The 14,691-nt window shown below is 43.7% G+C and overlaps 1 protein-coding gene across 1 annotated transcript in view; it reads right to left on the bottom strand.

Moving 5' to 3' along the window:
* HACD3 (3-hydroxyacyl-CoA dehydratase 3) overlaps positions 1–14,691 on the bottom strand; it is a 362,043-nt gene that overhangs the window by 175,512 nt on the left and 171,840 nt on the right. The window contains exon 2 of the mRNA XM_086958018.1: positions 10,162–10,204. Within this exon, the coding sequence (XP_086814144.1) occupies positions 10,162–10,204 (43 nt within the window). The remainder of the gene's footprint in view (positions 1–10,161; positions 10,205–14,691) is intronic.

A 14,691-nucleotide genomic window follows, 5' to 3' on the forward strand; every position in this document is an offset into this window, starting at 1 on the left:
CTCCCAGTTCATAGGCCCAGAACATATGAAAAGTCGAATGTTCGTATTAAAAAAGGCACCATTCAGAATTACTAAAAAGTCACGTGCCATAATAATGAAAGTCTTCAAAGTCACTCATGGGTTGAATGAATATGCAAAATAGGTAGCTACAGCTTCCAACATGAAATCACTGTCATCATCCGAAAACAGTTCAGCCATCCAATTAAGCAATGGGAAAGAACATACGTGCTCCTCCAACACCGATTCCTCTAGCAACATCAGAGGACAACTCAGTGGGTTCTCGAGAACGCTATGTGCCAGAAAGTCATGCGCCGCTGCGAATATGTCCCACTGACCCATTAGTCCATGCATCGCTGCCACAGCCATAACCCTTTCGCCAGAACAAACCAACTCGTGAGCAACTACGGGGCTCATCAGCTGATCAAAATTGACGTTAGGAGAAGTCGGTAAGCAGAGACACAAATCAATGGTCCAGTCGAAATCACAGCTCAGGCAATGAAACACGGGCTGGACACATGTGAAATAGGAAAATCTGAACAATAATCCAAAAGCCGTGCTTAAAGTCGCAAGCGGCAAGGAGCCATAGTAATCAAGCATCCGGTTGCGAAACTGCATCAGTAGGGGTTGAGCGTTTCCTTGCGAAGGATGGGCATCCATGTTTTAGAAAGCAAAATATCACCAGAACGCCTGCAGCCAAAGCCAGCAAAACAGGAAATCCGCCAAACAGGCTTGCGAATATAGAATGAAAGAACGCAGGGATAATACCAAATACTTTTTCAAATGTAGTCACGAGACCACTGCTAACCAATTTAAAAAAATGTGCCAGGCCTGTTGTGGAGGAGGCATTGAAGATTTGATGAACCAGCTCGGAGAAATGAAACGGCAAATCAGTATTTAAAAGCGCCTGCACCTCTGTGCGTGTGTTAGCTATGTGAAGGACATAAGTTTCGCGGGCAGAGCTCAGGGCCACTTGCTTCTGAGACAATAGGGCTCTTATACGGCTTAAACCATTGAACTCGGCTTTCAAGGTTGGTATTCGTGGCCAAATTGAAACATCTGAATTCCCATGCGTGGGTGGATATAACACATTCTTGCAACAAACCACCCTCTCTGAAACGGTTACCACATAAGCGATACCGACCTGTAACCCACAACACAGTTCGTTATTCAAAAGTAAATAACTACCGTTGGACAATAAAGTGAACGTGGGAACTATTGCAGGAACCGGTGTCCCCTTCAAAACACAGGCCAAATTAGGCTTGTCCTGATTACAAGAACCATGCAACTGGATGTGTCTGCATATTAGTGAGCGGTCAGGCGACTGTGTACATTCTTCACCATTCAGATTCACTTCATTCCCCTCCTTTAGGCATCTGTAAGTGTATGGTAAAGACCATGTCTCATGGAGGAAAGCACTGCCTAATGGTTCATATCGCCCTATAGCCATATATTTCATACAATTTGTAAATTTATACAGAGCAAAAGGTAAGGTAATAACACCATGGATAAGCCATGTAGCAGCAGTCACCTCAGCCACAGAAAAGGGCAAGGATTCTAATTTTTCAATGTGTAACATAGAAAATGATGCATCTCTCATTGAAAGCATGCGCTGTTTTTCAGTCAAATTAAATGGGGCAAATAGTGATGAGACGTTCATATAATTCCAAGGCACTCGACCAGACTTCAGAGTCTGTAGTGTCCAAGCAAACTGCATCACAGAACGCAATTGATTTTGACCATGATATAACACGGACACTTCATCATGTACAATGTCAACAACAGAAGAAACAATATTGTTCAACGTGTAAATTCGGGAAGAAAGTGTGTTAATACGGTTATCGACAACTGCAAGCACTTTTTCTAAATTTGCTTGATCAATAGCTCTCAGGCGCCTAGCAGCCTCAATTTGGGAAACTTTCCAAATTTCATTGTAAATCGCATAAAGCCACAGTTTAGATCTACCTTTAGCTGGGCCTTTTATAAAATCGTTCAAATCCACATTATCATTTAATTGAGACAGATGTAGTTTAACTGCAGCTAATGTGGAATGTTGCAACCAATTCTGACACAGCTTCCCCACAGAATAAGTTGTGACAGTATAATCTTCTTCAAAATGGGGATCGGGTCTGACTTCTGTGAACCCTTCAGCCAAACCCAGAAAACGACGTTGGCAAGAATCAGCACTCCTATGCCACATCAGCCAACCCTTGGAATCCAAACTGGAAACGTTAAAGGATGAATTGTGCAATAGAGCTTGCAACTCATGAATGGACAATTCAGTAAAGTTACCCCAACCTGAATATTCCTCTAAATCTGGGATGGTCGGTGTATTTAATTTTTTTGAAGTAGCCAATCCAAAGCATGTTGTTTGGAAAATGGATGAATTTAAAAACATGTGATTCGGGATGAGACATGCACGGTGCAAAGCCTCAGTGCCTTGTACCTGCCAATCCTTGGTACCCCAAACCGATTTAAGGTCAATTGTTCCTTTCCAAAACTCGTAGCCATCTACAGCCAACCTGTCTAGAAAGGACTTCGAATACAGTAATTTTGTATCGGTAAGTCTAACTTTGGACATGGACTTTTGTGTCATTTTAAAATAAAATGACTCAGGATTCGATTGATTAAATTCTGTGAAATAAGTGTATTTTTTCAGAAATGTATTGGAGCTGCCTCCTAATGGAGCAGGGCAATGTTCCCATTGTGTATAATTTACAGCAAGTCTCCTTGAATTTGTCTTATGTAAAAAATGATTACCATAGTGTTGAAAACAAAACAAATCACCATAATTAATAGAATCTAAATACAGATCCTCAGCATCGAAGGCAGCATAATACTTCAAATCAGAGAATAATGCTTCTACGGCCTGAATATCCCAATCATCAGAACGTATATTTTGTTTAATCACATCTCCCATGTTTACTCTAAGCACATTTGGAACATTAATCACTTCAGTGAGTCCATGTATCGGAAACCTAACCGCATCCCACACAATCCCATCAAGGACAGGCCAAGCAGTAATGTTAACTGTATTTAAGTTTCGTTTCAGTCTGTGCGCTGAATGTGATGAGGAAAGAGGGGCCAATGTTCCATTAAGGTACCGAATTCCTGTTCTTTCTTTAACGTAGTGACCATCGATCAGGCGGAAAAAATAAAACACAAAACCAATTGACATAAAAAGATAAAATGAAAATAGGATCAACCAAATGTATGTCCAAGGGGGAATTAAAAAATGTTTTTTTAAACAACGTGGCATATCTTGCAATAGTTGAGGGTTTCTTTGAAGGTTCCGAAACAGAGTCAAAGGAGAATCTGGACTGGTCGGCCAAACGAGTCTGTAAATCAGGCATTGATAAATCAGCAGGATAGGTGTAGGTCAGCTCATCAATGTTAGTAACAGGAACAGTATTTAATAAAGGACTGGATATGGCAGGCATCTCGAGGGACACCTCCTGTTCTGCACCAGATGTAATAGCCAGCATAGAGTGCCTCACCATGGAAGGACAGGAAACAGCCGGTGTCATGCTATGAAGAATCGGCCACCCTGTGTGTCTTGACATTGTCAATAGAAATAAATCTGTTTTCCTTACGACCTGGAAGTGGTGGTAAAATGACTGTTCTTGTGCCCTTCACTCCAAGAACTCGAACCGGTGCTCGATATGAGGGACCGAACTATTTCTTGTTATCGATCTTCTCTCGAACCAGTTCTCCAACTTGGGGTAGCCAGCCAACTACCGGGATCTGCAGCGCATCATCCGATGTGGAGGGCAAATGTTCCTTTGCAAGACTGTCTCTGGTCTTTTGTAGATTCTGTAAAACATTGCAATGTTCATCTACGTCAAAGGCCGTGGCCTGGGCCTTGCAGTCTAGCCCATCGAGGTCAGGGACATACATCTTGATACCAAAGAGCATTTCGAACGGGGTCCGCCCACCCAGAGACCTTCTAGGGAGATTATTAAGCGCACGCTGCACGCCTATGAGGTGGGCTAACCAGTTTCTGCCAGTGCCTATAACTCGAGCTGTCAAAGATTGCTTTAAGTCGCGGTTCATTCGTTCAACTACACTATTGCCCTCGGGCCTGTAGGGACTCGAAAACTTGACTTGGACCCCCAACGAAACCATAGCATCCTTATACGCCTTAGAGGCGAAAGCCGGACCCTGATCCGAATGGAAGGTACCATAGGCAAAAATTCCCACAAAGACTCGCAAATCCTTAATGACAGTACGTGAATCAGCGCTCCGATGTGGCCATACCCACACAAAGCGTGTGCATGAATCAACTGCTACTAAGATGTACTTGTACGCAGTATCAGAAGAAAAGGGACCGCAGTGATCTAAATAAACGCATCCAAGCGGTTTATTCGAGATGTACAACTGTGTCTGAGGCGGACGCCCAGCAGTTGAAGGCTTAATCTGCTGGCAAATGTCACATTGAAGGACATAATCGCGCGTCTGTTTGTACAGTCCCCGCCACCAGAACCTTTGTTGTAGCTGAGTTACAGTGGCTGAGACGCCCGCATGCGCAGACGCCACACCTTCATGAGCCGATGTAATCAAAGTAGCTCTGCGATCCGAGTTGGGAACTAGACGTTCGCCAACATCAGGGATTTTCACATAAGGAACCTTATCGGGACTTAAGTGGTATGTGTATTTAGAAGGGAACCCCGCAGGATATTTACTTCCCTTCTCTGTTGCAGCAACTGCTGCCAAGATGTCATCATCTATCTTGCTTTTGGACCTCGTGACCGCTGCAACTAAGTATTTTGATACCGCTGACTTTGCTGCTTCATCAGCAAGCGAATTGCCAACAGCGTGGACCCCCACGCGCTGATGACCGAGAGTATGAATCACAAACACGAGTGGCAACTTCTCTTTAAGTTCCGCCACTCGGACCCAGATCATTTTATGTTTTATTGTGCTACCTTTGGAATCACGAAATTCATTCTGAATCCAAAAGAACAAGTTTTCATTGTAAGACTGGACACAGTAGTAAGAGTCACTTACGATCAAAGTCGTCACACTAGGATCAGCGTACTCCAATGCAAGCATCAGAGCACGAAGCTCTGCTAATTGTGCGGTGCAGTCCCCAAGCGTCTGCGTGTGCACGACACTGGACTTGAACTCATCGTTCACCATGGCACCGACCACAATGGCGCAAGCGGAAACGTAGGCATGTTTAGAGCCGTGCGCAACCTGCGCCGAACCATCAGTGTAAATGATGCAATGGAAATCCTCCAACGGCCGCATTGCTAAAGGAGCAGGATAAACAAACTCATACTGTAAATACTCCTGCGACCGTAAAGTGGCGTCAAAAATAAACGTGACATCTTGTGACGTCAAGGATGCAGCCCATTGAATCCACCAAGGGTGCAAAGCTTTGGAATTAGGTACACTGGCTTTCGTAACCGCCTCTAAGGCAGGACACGGGGTAACAACCAACATGCGCTTTCCTTGTGACAGGGCACGTTCTTTAAGAATTGCCATCTGTACAGCCGTCAAAACTTTCTCCACAGTGGAAAAACGCAATTCAGCCGATGTGTACAAGTGTGACTTGTAAGCTATAGGTACTGTATCTCCTTTATTAAAAGTCAAGTACGTGAACCCCACCGCCCCAGGGATAATTCTTATCACCAGGTTGGTCTGGTTATCACGAGTCTAAGTATTCAGAAGCGAGCAAATCAGCCTGCAAAGACTGCAGAATGGCTGAATGCTCAGGCAGCCAGCATGATTTGGAGAAAGATGGTTGTATCAAAGCATACAAAGGCTTGATACGCTGGGCATATTCCGGAATGTAAGTTCTCCCGAAATTCAAAAATCCCAGCAAAGACTGTAATTTTTTCAGTGTTGTCGGAGAGCGCAATTGTGCGCATTTCTCCAGGAAGTGAGGGGCTAACCCTTTTCCCTCGTTGTTAAGCTCGTAACCGAGAAACAACACTGTGTACTCTGCAATGTGCGACTTTGTAAAGTTAAACTTGTAACCAATGTCAGCAAAGTTACAAATTATGCTATTTACTCGACACAGATGCTCCCAAAGATCGTCGTCTGTGAGATAAATGTCATCCACATACGAACAAGCAACCGGGTCGATGCCCTCTAGAAGAGAGACAATGCGGGCGGAGAATACTCCTGGTCTGTTCTTATAGCCCATTGGGAGACGCCGAAACATTTTTTGCACACCGCCGCATGTAAAACTGGTCCATTGGGAACTTAGACCGTCTAATCTATGTGCATAAAAACCATTGGAAATGTCGAGCGTGGTTTTGAACCGTTTACGCTCAAGACTATTCACTAAAGCAGAGCCATGAGTATTCTGTACTGCGCAGTTACGGCAATGCGAGTTTAAATGCCTATAATCCAAAACCAAACGATATGAGCCGTCTGGCTTGTTTACAGTAAAAAGGGGGTTATTCATCGGTGACACACACGTTTCATTTACACCTTGATATTCGAATTGTTCAAGGATAGCCGCGACTGAAGCTTTGGCTTCACGCCGTATGGGATATTGAGGTTGAGGCTGCGGTTGAGACCGTAAAGGAATCTCGTGGCTTGGTGACAATTTATCCCAGCCACACTGATTGCGGTACACAGCCGGCGCAAGCACCAGAGCCCACTCTTCTGCAAAATGCAGCGCTTCCACTCTCGGTACAGTGTGCGCGAAACTGGGCAGGATTACCTCCTCCCCTCGCGGAGCTGCGAGAACAAAAGGTGGGGGCCAGTCAGCCTCCGAAAGCAAAATGTCATACGTAGACGAGAGATTTTCCCAAAATACCCCTTTTACAGTTCGCTGCATGTCACCTTCAATTAACAGGACAATTTCAAAAAGACGTTCAGGGGGAGCAACATGCGTATCAGCAGTTTCAATCACAACATAAGTGTCAGTCGCTGTCACCTTCAACAGTGGACGGAGGGCCTCTCTCACTATGGTAATCTCCGCCGCGCTGTCCAGCAAGGTCAGAGCCCACGTCAGATTCCGAAGCCGCGTTCTCACTATCTGGGGCATAACGATGCGCTGTCAGGGCAGCGACTTTCTTCGTAGCAAACTGTGGTCTCTTGGGCATAGAGCCGTGCTGCTGATCTCCACCGGTACGCGGGCGGGGCTGACCACGTCCTTGCTGGCCACCCCGGCCCCTGCCGCCCCCTCCACCACCGGTTGACGGAGCCGATGAGTCCTGAAAGGAACGAGGAGAGCGTTGGTCAGAAGCCTGAAGCCTTTCAGGCGATTTAATCATCGCGCGGTCGCGCAAATCATAAACACGATCCGACTGCGCAGGCAACGGAGACGAAACCTGTGTTTGTTGTTGTTGTTGCTTACCCTGATTCTGCTTTTTAGGCCAATTTTGTTTCTTGGACTTTTGTTGACCACTAGTTTCCGATGTCTGACCCTGGGGCTGCTTTTTCTCTTTATCAGGAAAAGCCTTAAGCCCCATTCGCATTGCGGCCAACCGTTTTATAAGCAGCCACAATGATCCTTGCCAACTGACGGGGTCTCTCGGCCTCGGGAATTAACGCCAAAGCGTTAGCCACCTGAAAGTTCACTGCATCTCCCTTGACATTTGCAAGGATCAGATCGCAAACTACATAAAAGGAGCCACACAGGCGCATACCCAATTCGACCGCCGACTCCGGTCCGTGTTCATCCTGAACACGTTTAAGGACCGCACCCAGATTGGTCACAGACGGGGTGCCGTAGCACCTCGAATAGACCGCTGCAAAAGTCTTACCCCAGGTCTCACAGTCAACAAGCTCAGATGCCAAATCTTTCGGTAAACTTAGTGTAAGAATCCGGTGTTTATCACCGGGATTCGTATTAGGAAACACAGCTTCTAGCTGGCCGAATTTCTCTGCAAGCCAGAACGGAAAATCATCCTTGTCCTGCGGCTTTTTGCCCATCACGGAATTCACCATGACAGGATTGATTTTCAAACCAGCCTGTTCTGCACGAAGCTGTGCGCCCCTAGGGGCTACGTCCTGAACATTACGGCTAGTGTAATGAACAAGCGCTCTAATCACTTCCACTGCAACTTCATGAAGTTGCCGCAGATCAGCTATGCCACAAGTGGCGCGATTAGGGTGAGGAGTGAATCCAGCCAAAGCGGGCCAAGGTGTGCCCGGTATGGACAAAGGACCCAACCTCGGAGCGGTTAAAGCGTGTGGTAGGGCGCCACCAAACCAAACTCCATGCTGCCAAGCGTCAATAGGAATCTCCAGTGCACTGTACGGAGCATATGCAGCCGGTACAGCCGTAGGAGTGTAGGTGTGGAAAACACCAGAATTAGCGTTCACCGCCGGAAATGTCACCCACGAATAAAATAGTTCGTACGGGTAAGCATGTTCCGCACTCACTACTAGAACAACAGCCAAGCCTTCCATAGAGACATTATAAGCCCGCAAATGGTCACGCACCGCAATGCGACTATGCTGCGGGATGTCCACGGCTTGTGCCATGTCAGCACAGGAAAGTGAAAAAACAAAGATTACTTTGTAGCACAACTGGGTAGTAATTCAATGAAACCGTTTTTAGATAGATTCAAGCTTGAAAAAAGACCTATTTCAAAAATAGGTAGGTTTTTCCGACACTGCCGTTTTCCGGAAACGGGAATGAAGGTGTTAAGGTTCGAATGATATACTACTCGAGTGTCATGATATAAGGCCAACAACGTATGGGCGCCATGTAGCAGGGTTTCCGTTCTCCCACAGAACTGTGCACAGAGATCTAGAACCTGGGTGAGTTAGGGTGACCCAAAACTCACCTTTGTTTCAGAAATCCCCTTACCAAGCTAGCTACAGTGTCTCATAGGTAGTAATAACTTCCCAATGACTTAGACAATCCAGAACATGAACTTAGGGTACCTCAGGTATCGTGGAACACATGAACACTTTTTCGTTATATAATCATTACAAACCGAAACTGGGAGGCAAAGAACACACGTGCAAGTTTGAAATGTTTATTTTTCAATGCAAAGTTCTCAAACGCAGTATCTTGTATAATACCAACATACATATTATAAAAATCAGAGTTAGCAGCATAGTCACTAATCCATAATAAGCAAAAGGTGATAGCATGTTATGAAGCAAAAATCTATAGAATTCTGTATCACCTATATTTCGCGCACCCTATTCAGTATATTATATTATATCTAAGAAGGTCTCGTTTGGGTTCTAGCAGGGCGGGCCCATACCTCTAATTCTCAGTAGGAGTAGATCACATCAACAGCTACCAGCTCTCTGCATGCAAAGCATCAAGTGTGTTGATTCATTCCCTGTAACTCTATCTTAAACCCGCGTAGAGCCCAATGTTGGCAGCAACATTATTTGTGTTATGTCTAACGTGGTGCGAGGATCAGGCCTTCAGCAACCTTGTGTTAGGTTATTCTTAGAGTGTGAAGTTCTCGGTGTGCAGACAGTTGTACCAAGTGTACCAAGCACGACTGATACTAGAGCAATAACATATTATTCTCAAATAAATCACATCTTTCGTCTAGGTTGAAAGCTACAATAACAATTAGGTGTCGTGTGCAAACTCAAGCTGAAAGAAAATATTGCGTTTAAACATTTAATAAGCTCATGCTAACTTAACACAATATATAGAAACGTGGTAACCATATGACAAAAGGTTACTGTAAACAAATACCAGAATGATATCAAATGACATCTACGGTTACCCAGTTAGGTAACACTTTAGTGGCAGGGGGCAAGCCAGTAATGGAAAATATTCAATTACGATATAGACTACTGTAGGATCGCAGTATGATAGGCAATGTTAGGCAGTTCAGCTGCTATGGGAAACGCCAATGTGCTAGTAAATGAGCAGGTACAACTTACTTTACTGGGCATCATCAAATACATTTACACATACAAATACATAGTTACAAACACTGTTCTGCCCGCATACTTGAGTTAGTGCATTCTGTATCTTTGCTAGCAACAAAAAACAGATCAGTTCACAGTTTTACACTGCTGCTAGCGGACTAGCCTCAGCTCACAGGTATTAAAAAACAAAGAAGCTGAATGCTTTTCTTGCCCAGATCATAACCAAACTTCATCATCATTGTGGATAATCCGCAGTGGATATTGAGGACACCGGTATTAGATCGGCATGCACTATGACTCACAACACAATTTCCCTACTAATGAAATATGGTACAGCACAGCGATACCAACCTTTAAAATGCAGGGCATTGTCTTTAATGCTGATATCTGGATTCTGCAAGAAAAGAAAAGTAATATATGAGTTCCTTGTAGAACAAAAGAAGAAAAATGTCAAAAAAATTCTTCCTCACATTATCCTCTTCCCTCCCATACCCATATTTCTGTCACCTAACCATAAATGTCACATTTCTTCTAGGATTCTTGGAACGTAATTGCTGGTACACACTCCCCATATACCACTGCTGCACCACTATCAACAGTTTCCAAGGCTCCAGGTTAAATTTCCAGCAATATCACTACAACTGGAAAAACATCTCTGTGGCAGAAGAAGTGGTCCGATGGTTGATCGAAACGCAACAGGGAGAAGTAGACATTTATTCGGCCACCATTTCATAAGTATTTAGTTACATATGATACTTTGCCACACAGTTTCTTGAAGAGCAGCACACAATTTGAACTGACAGTGCTTTAGGAACTCTGCACTATGATGTGACAAATTTGCATTCTCTCCAGAAACATTACCTATTGTTTCCTAAACCCATTCTTCACCATTCTTTATAGCCTAATTCTCTAGCTGAAAACCCTTGACAAAATCCTGTAAGTGCATTTAGGGTTGAGGATAATCATTGGGAATCCACTTTTCTACTAATGCCCTATTTACTTACTACAAAGTTAGTACAGTATGGTGTTGTGCCGCGCAAAAAAATGCAACACTGAGTAGACACAAATACATAAGCTGAAATCTAAATAGCGAAAAATACAATATTGATGATACTGTTAATTTTCCCAAAGTGCAAAAGTTTAACTTGCTATGGTCATTTCTAAACCTCACCTTGTCATGCAAACAAGGTGAGACTTCCTGCAATACTAGAGCGGTCTCCCATAGTAGCACAAGCAAACTCTTGGCAACTTTAGGGGACTAGGTTACTATCAGGGTGTACTGCACATATAATAATCCTTGCTTCAGGATGAATCAACTATCACCCATGACACCTAGAGGAGGGTGTTGCTGATCCTAAGACAAGGCACTTGAGAAATTACCTAAAAGTAGTCTTGCTCCAAACACATAATTGGTCCATGGAAGAAGACAGCGTGATCACATGAGCTCAGCTAGAACATTCTAAACAGTTTGGTGGTTCCTGAAACCCATGGGGAGTCATAACAAGAAGTGTCTATAATGTTCTGGAATAACCACGGTGTGATATACAATAATAAAAACATTACCTGGGTGGTTCAACTAGCATAACATGTGCGGTGTAGACGGTATTACAGTACTCCATCAGCAAACCTTCTCACAAGGACAGTTTGTAGTCTGAGGGCTGTAGTTGAAGAGACGTAAAGAAACCAGGATGTCTTGAACTCACCATCAGCCCTTATTTACCCTGCCACATAGGGGGCTTTTAACCCATCGTCTCCAATAAATAATTTCTCCATAACAGAGCTTCACTTTGTCTTTCAGTAGTGATGGGGATAGAGAACACAAAATGGGCACTGCTATCTTTGTAGACAAAATATTCTGAATGCTGGTAAATGCGTTGCTCAAATTCTTGCTAAGAGATTCAAAAATTCCAACCTCTCACTTTCACTCTCTACAACTATGATTTAGGCCCAAAGGTTCCTGGCTTATAGTGAATGGAGTTGAAGTGAAGACAGGCCATGTAACCTGGAACATCAACTAAAAAAAGAAATATAAAAGTGCCTATGCAAATAAATATTTGGGAGACACCACTGAAACAAACACATGACATAGGGCCTTATTTAGAGTTTAGCAACCAGGATATTTTGTTAGAAAAATGGCGAATATCCAAACCACCGTATTACAGGTGCCATAACCTTAGATGCATTTATAATACTGCAGACGGGACATCTGTGACGTTAGTGATGGAGTATTCCATCCGCAAAACTCTAAATAAGGCCCATTGTATCCCTGATGAGTTTAATCAAGCAAACAGATATGTCTTTTTATTAGTCATTGGGCGTTGCAATAAGGAATGAGTAAACAGATATAGTGTCCTAATGTTCACATAAAAAAACAATTAAAAAAAGTAGAGAAATACATAGGTGGTCATGGACCACTCACTGTGATTGCCACTTGTAATCATTACGAGTTAAAGAGAATCCCTGCACTGTGAGGACTAGAACATGACTTTCTCAAACACCATCGAAGGGAATTCAAACACATACACTACTTCCAAGGTAAAGTCCCATACTATTACACTGAAAGTCTTTTCAGTATCCAGGCTTATCACAGTGAATGAGATCACCTCAAGTAATGCAATGACCACACAAGTTAATGCCAGATGTGTATTTACTAGGACTGGATGGAATTTGCGCAAAGTTCTGCGAAACGGCAAAAAATCTTTGCGAACACGCGGAAATTATGTGAACACGCGGAATTGCTTGTTCCGCCTGTTCGCGATGCTGTTTGCGAGCTCCTCGGGAAATATCTCGCGAACACGCATTTTGAAAGCGCAGGCAAGCAATAAACTCAGGGAATCCGCTGAATTTGTGCCAATTCGGAGTTCTCCACGGAACGCTAAATTACCCAATTACCGGGGTGTTAGAGAGTTCATTGGGCGAAAGGAATTGTGATGATGGTGGATTTGGTGCTGAAGAATCTGTGGTCTATGGCGAACAGTTCACAAGTGCTATTTATTGAGGTGTGCACATTCTGGGTAGTAGTCTCTTTTCTCAATCAAGACAAGCGTGTTTGGAGTGTGGGTGACTTGTGGCCGAGGTGCTGCAATATTTCTTTTGTTGAAACCATTAGTGAATGTTGGGCTGTGCTGGTGTGTCTGTTCTTCTCTGGGACTGAGTGCAGGCGTCTATCACATCAGTGATTGTAGAGCATTTTGAAATAATGAGACAGGAAGGAGAGCAATTTGATTTCCGGGAGATTTAGCAGCAGGGTGCTTTTACAGGCAGCAGACATCAAAGAGAGTTATCTTGTTTTGCTTCTTTAGGACTATATAGAGTGCAAGCCGAATTATGAAGAGCGGAGTCCTACAGCTAGACCATATGACTGAGGTGGTTACACCAATCCCTTATAAGCCCTATAGGAAAATGATGTCAAGGCAGTGACCTTCAATGAAGAGAGTATCTCTATATGGGCTATTTTCACAATGGCCTACAGTTTTGCAAAACGTTCCCCCAGGCGGAGAGAGACTCTTGAGAGAGTACCGAATGGCCATGTCAAGCCTGTGTTTGAGTACAAAAGGGGTCTATATACCCTATATTGATATTTGAGAGCAAAATAGTGATATTTTCAGATCAATACAAGCACAATTTTGATAGAAATGCAAAACTCTTTACTACAAACTAAACACAGATGATTGAGAGCAAAGCAAATGTATTTTCATAACATAAAGAGATATAGAGGGTGAGCTTACAACCAGAAGTGAAAGTCTAGCACATAAAAGCGTAGATTATTTTCAGAGAATGCCAAGCGAATGTGTGCTAAGCATGAATTCACAAAATTGCCTGCGGTGTATAAAATGTATTGATTTTCAGAATATTTTAAGCAAAGTTTGGAATATGTTATATTAGATTGAGGAGGCATATTGTTACATCATCTCAACATTACAATAGAGCAAGAGGGACATTACTACCAGCTATGATGAGTATGTTAGGAATCCAAATTTGCCTAGCTAGTGTGACGGTAAGTTTCAATTCTATTAAGGACACGGAGGCGAGGATTATGCTTTTCTTTCTCCGCTATTTATTAAAACGCTATTTATTAAAACACAAGGCGTCCTTCAAATCCAGCCGCACCAGCCAGTCCCGCGACAGGAGAATGTCGCGCAACAGAAAAGCTCTTATTGTATTGGAACATCATCATCGGTTACAATAAAGGAAGAAAAACATCAAAATAAGCAACATAGTGCAAATGTCTCAGACTTTCACTTCAAGTCCCAGCACTCCAACTTGTAAGATCCGAGGGTAGTCCTTTCACAGTGTCCATTATCCTTATATAAGCAGACCCCTCATTCCATTCTTCCTCTTTCTTCGCGAATTACGCAACATCTTTACTGGTCCTGTTTGGCACCATCATTACCTAGTGACAAAACACAACTGCGTGAGAGTTGTACAACCAGACGCATGTCAGCAAAACAATACAGACAGCAACAGGCATGAAATAACGACATCAACTGGAAACCTACGTACTTACTGGCATACGGATGGGACGTCACACGGACGATCTGGGTGGGATAATCCTCGCCTCCGTGTCCTTAATAGAATTGAAACTTACCGTCACACTAGCTAGGCAAATTTCGATTCTATGGCAGGACCGGAGGCTCAGATTATGCTAGTTTAAAGCTTACTCACCACCAAACTGGCAATGTCCACCACTGGTTTGAAGTAAAACTTCTTGAGCGTGGACTCTGAAGACCAGTCCGCAGCACGCATCAAGTCTTCCAAGCGTGCACCTACTGCAAACGCCTTGGAGGCCATAGCCCCTCTGGCAGAATGAGCCCCAAAACGTTTAGTATCGATACCTGCCTCTTGCATGACCCAGCGCACCCACCTGGCAATAGTGGGGGA

The sequence above is a fragment of the Lissotriton vulgaris genome, chromosome 2_1 (assembly GCF_964263255.1).
Source record: "Lissotriton vulgaris chromosome 2_1, aLisVul1.2, whole genome shotgun sequence".
Classification (NCBI taxonomy): Eukaryota; Metazoa; Chordata; class Amphibia; order Caudata; family Salamandridae; genus Lissotriton; species Lissotriton vulgaris.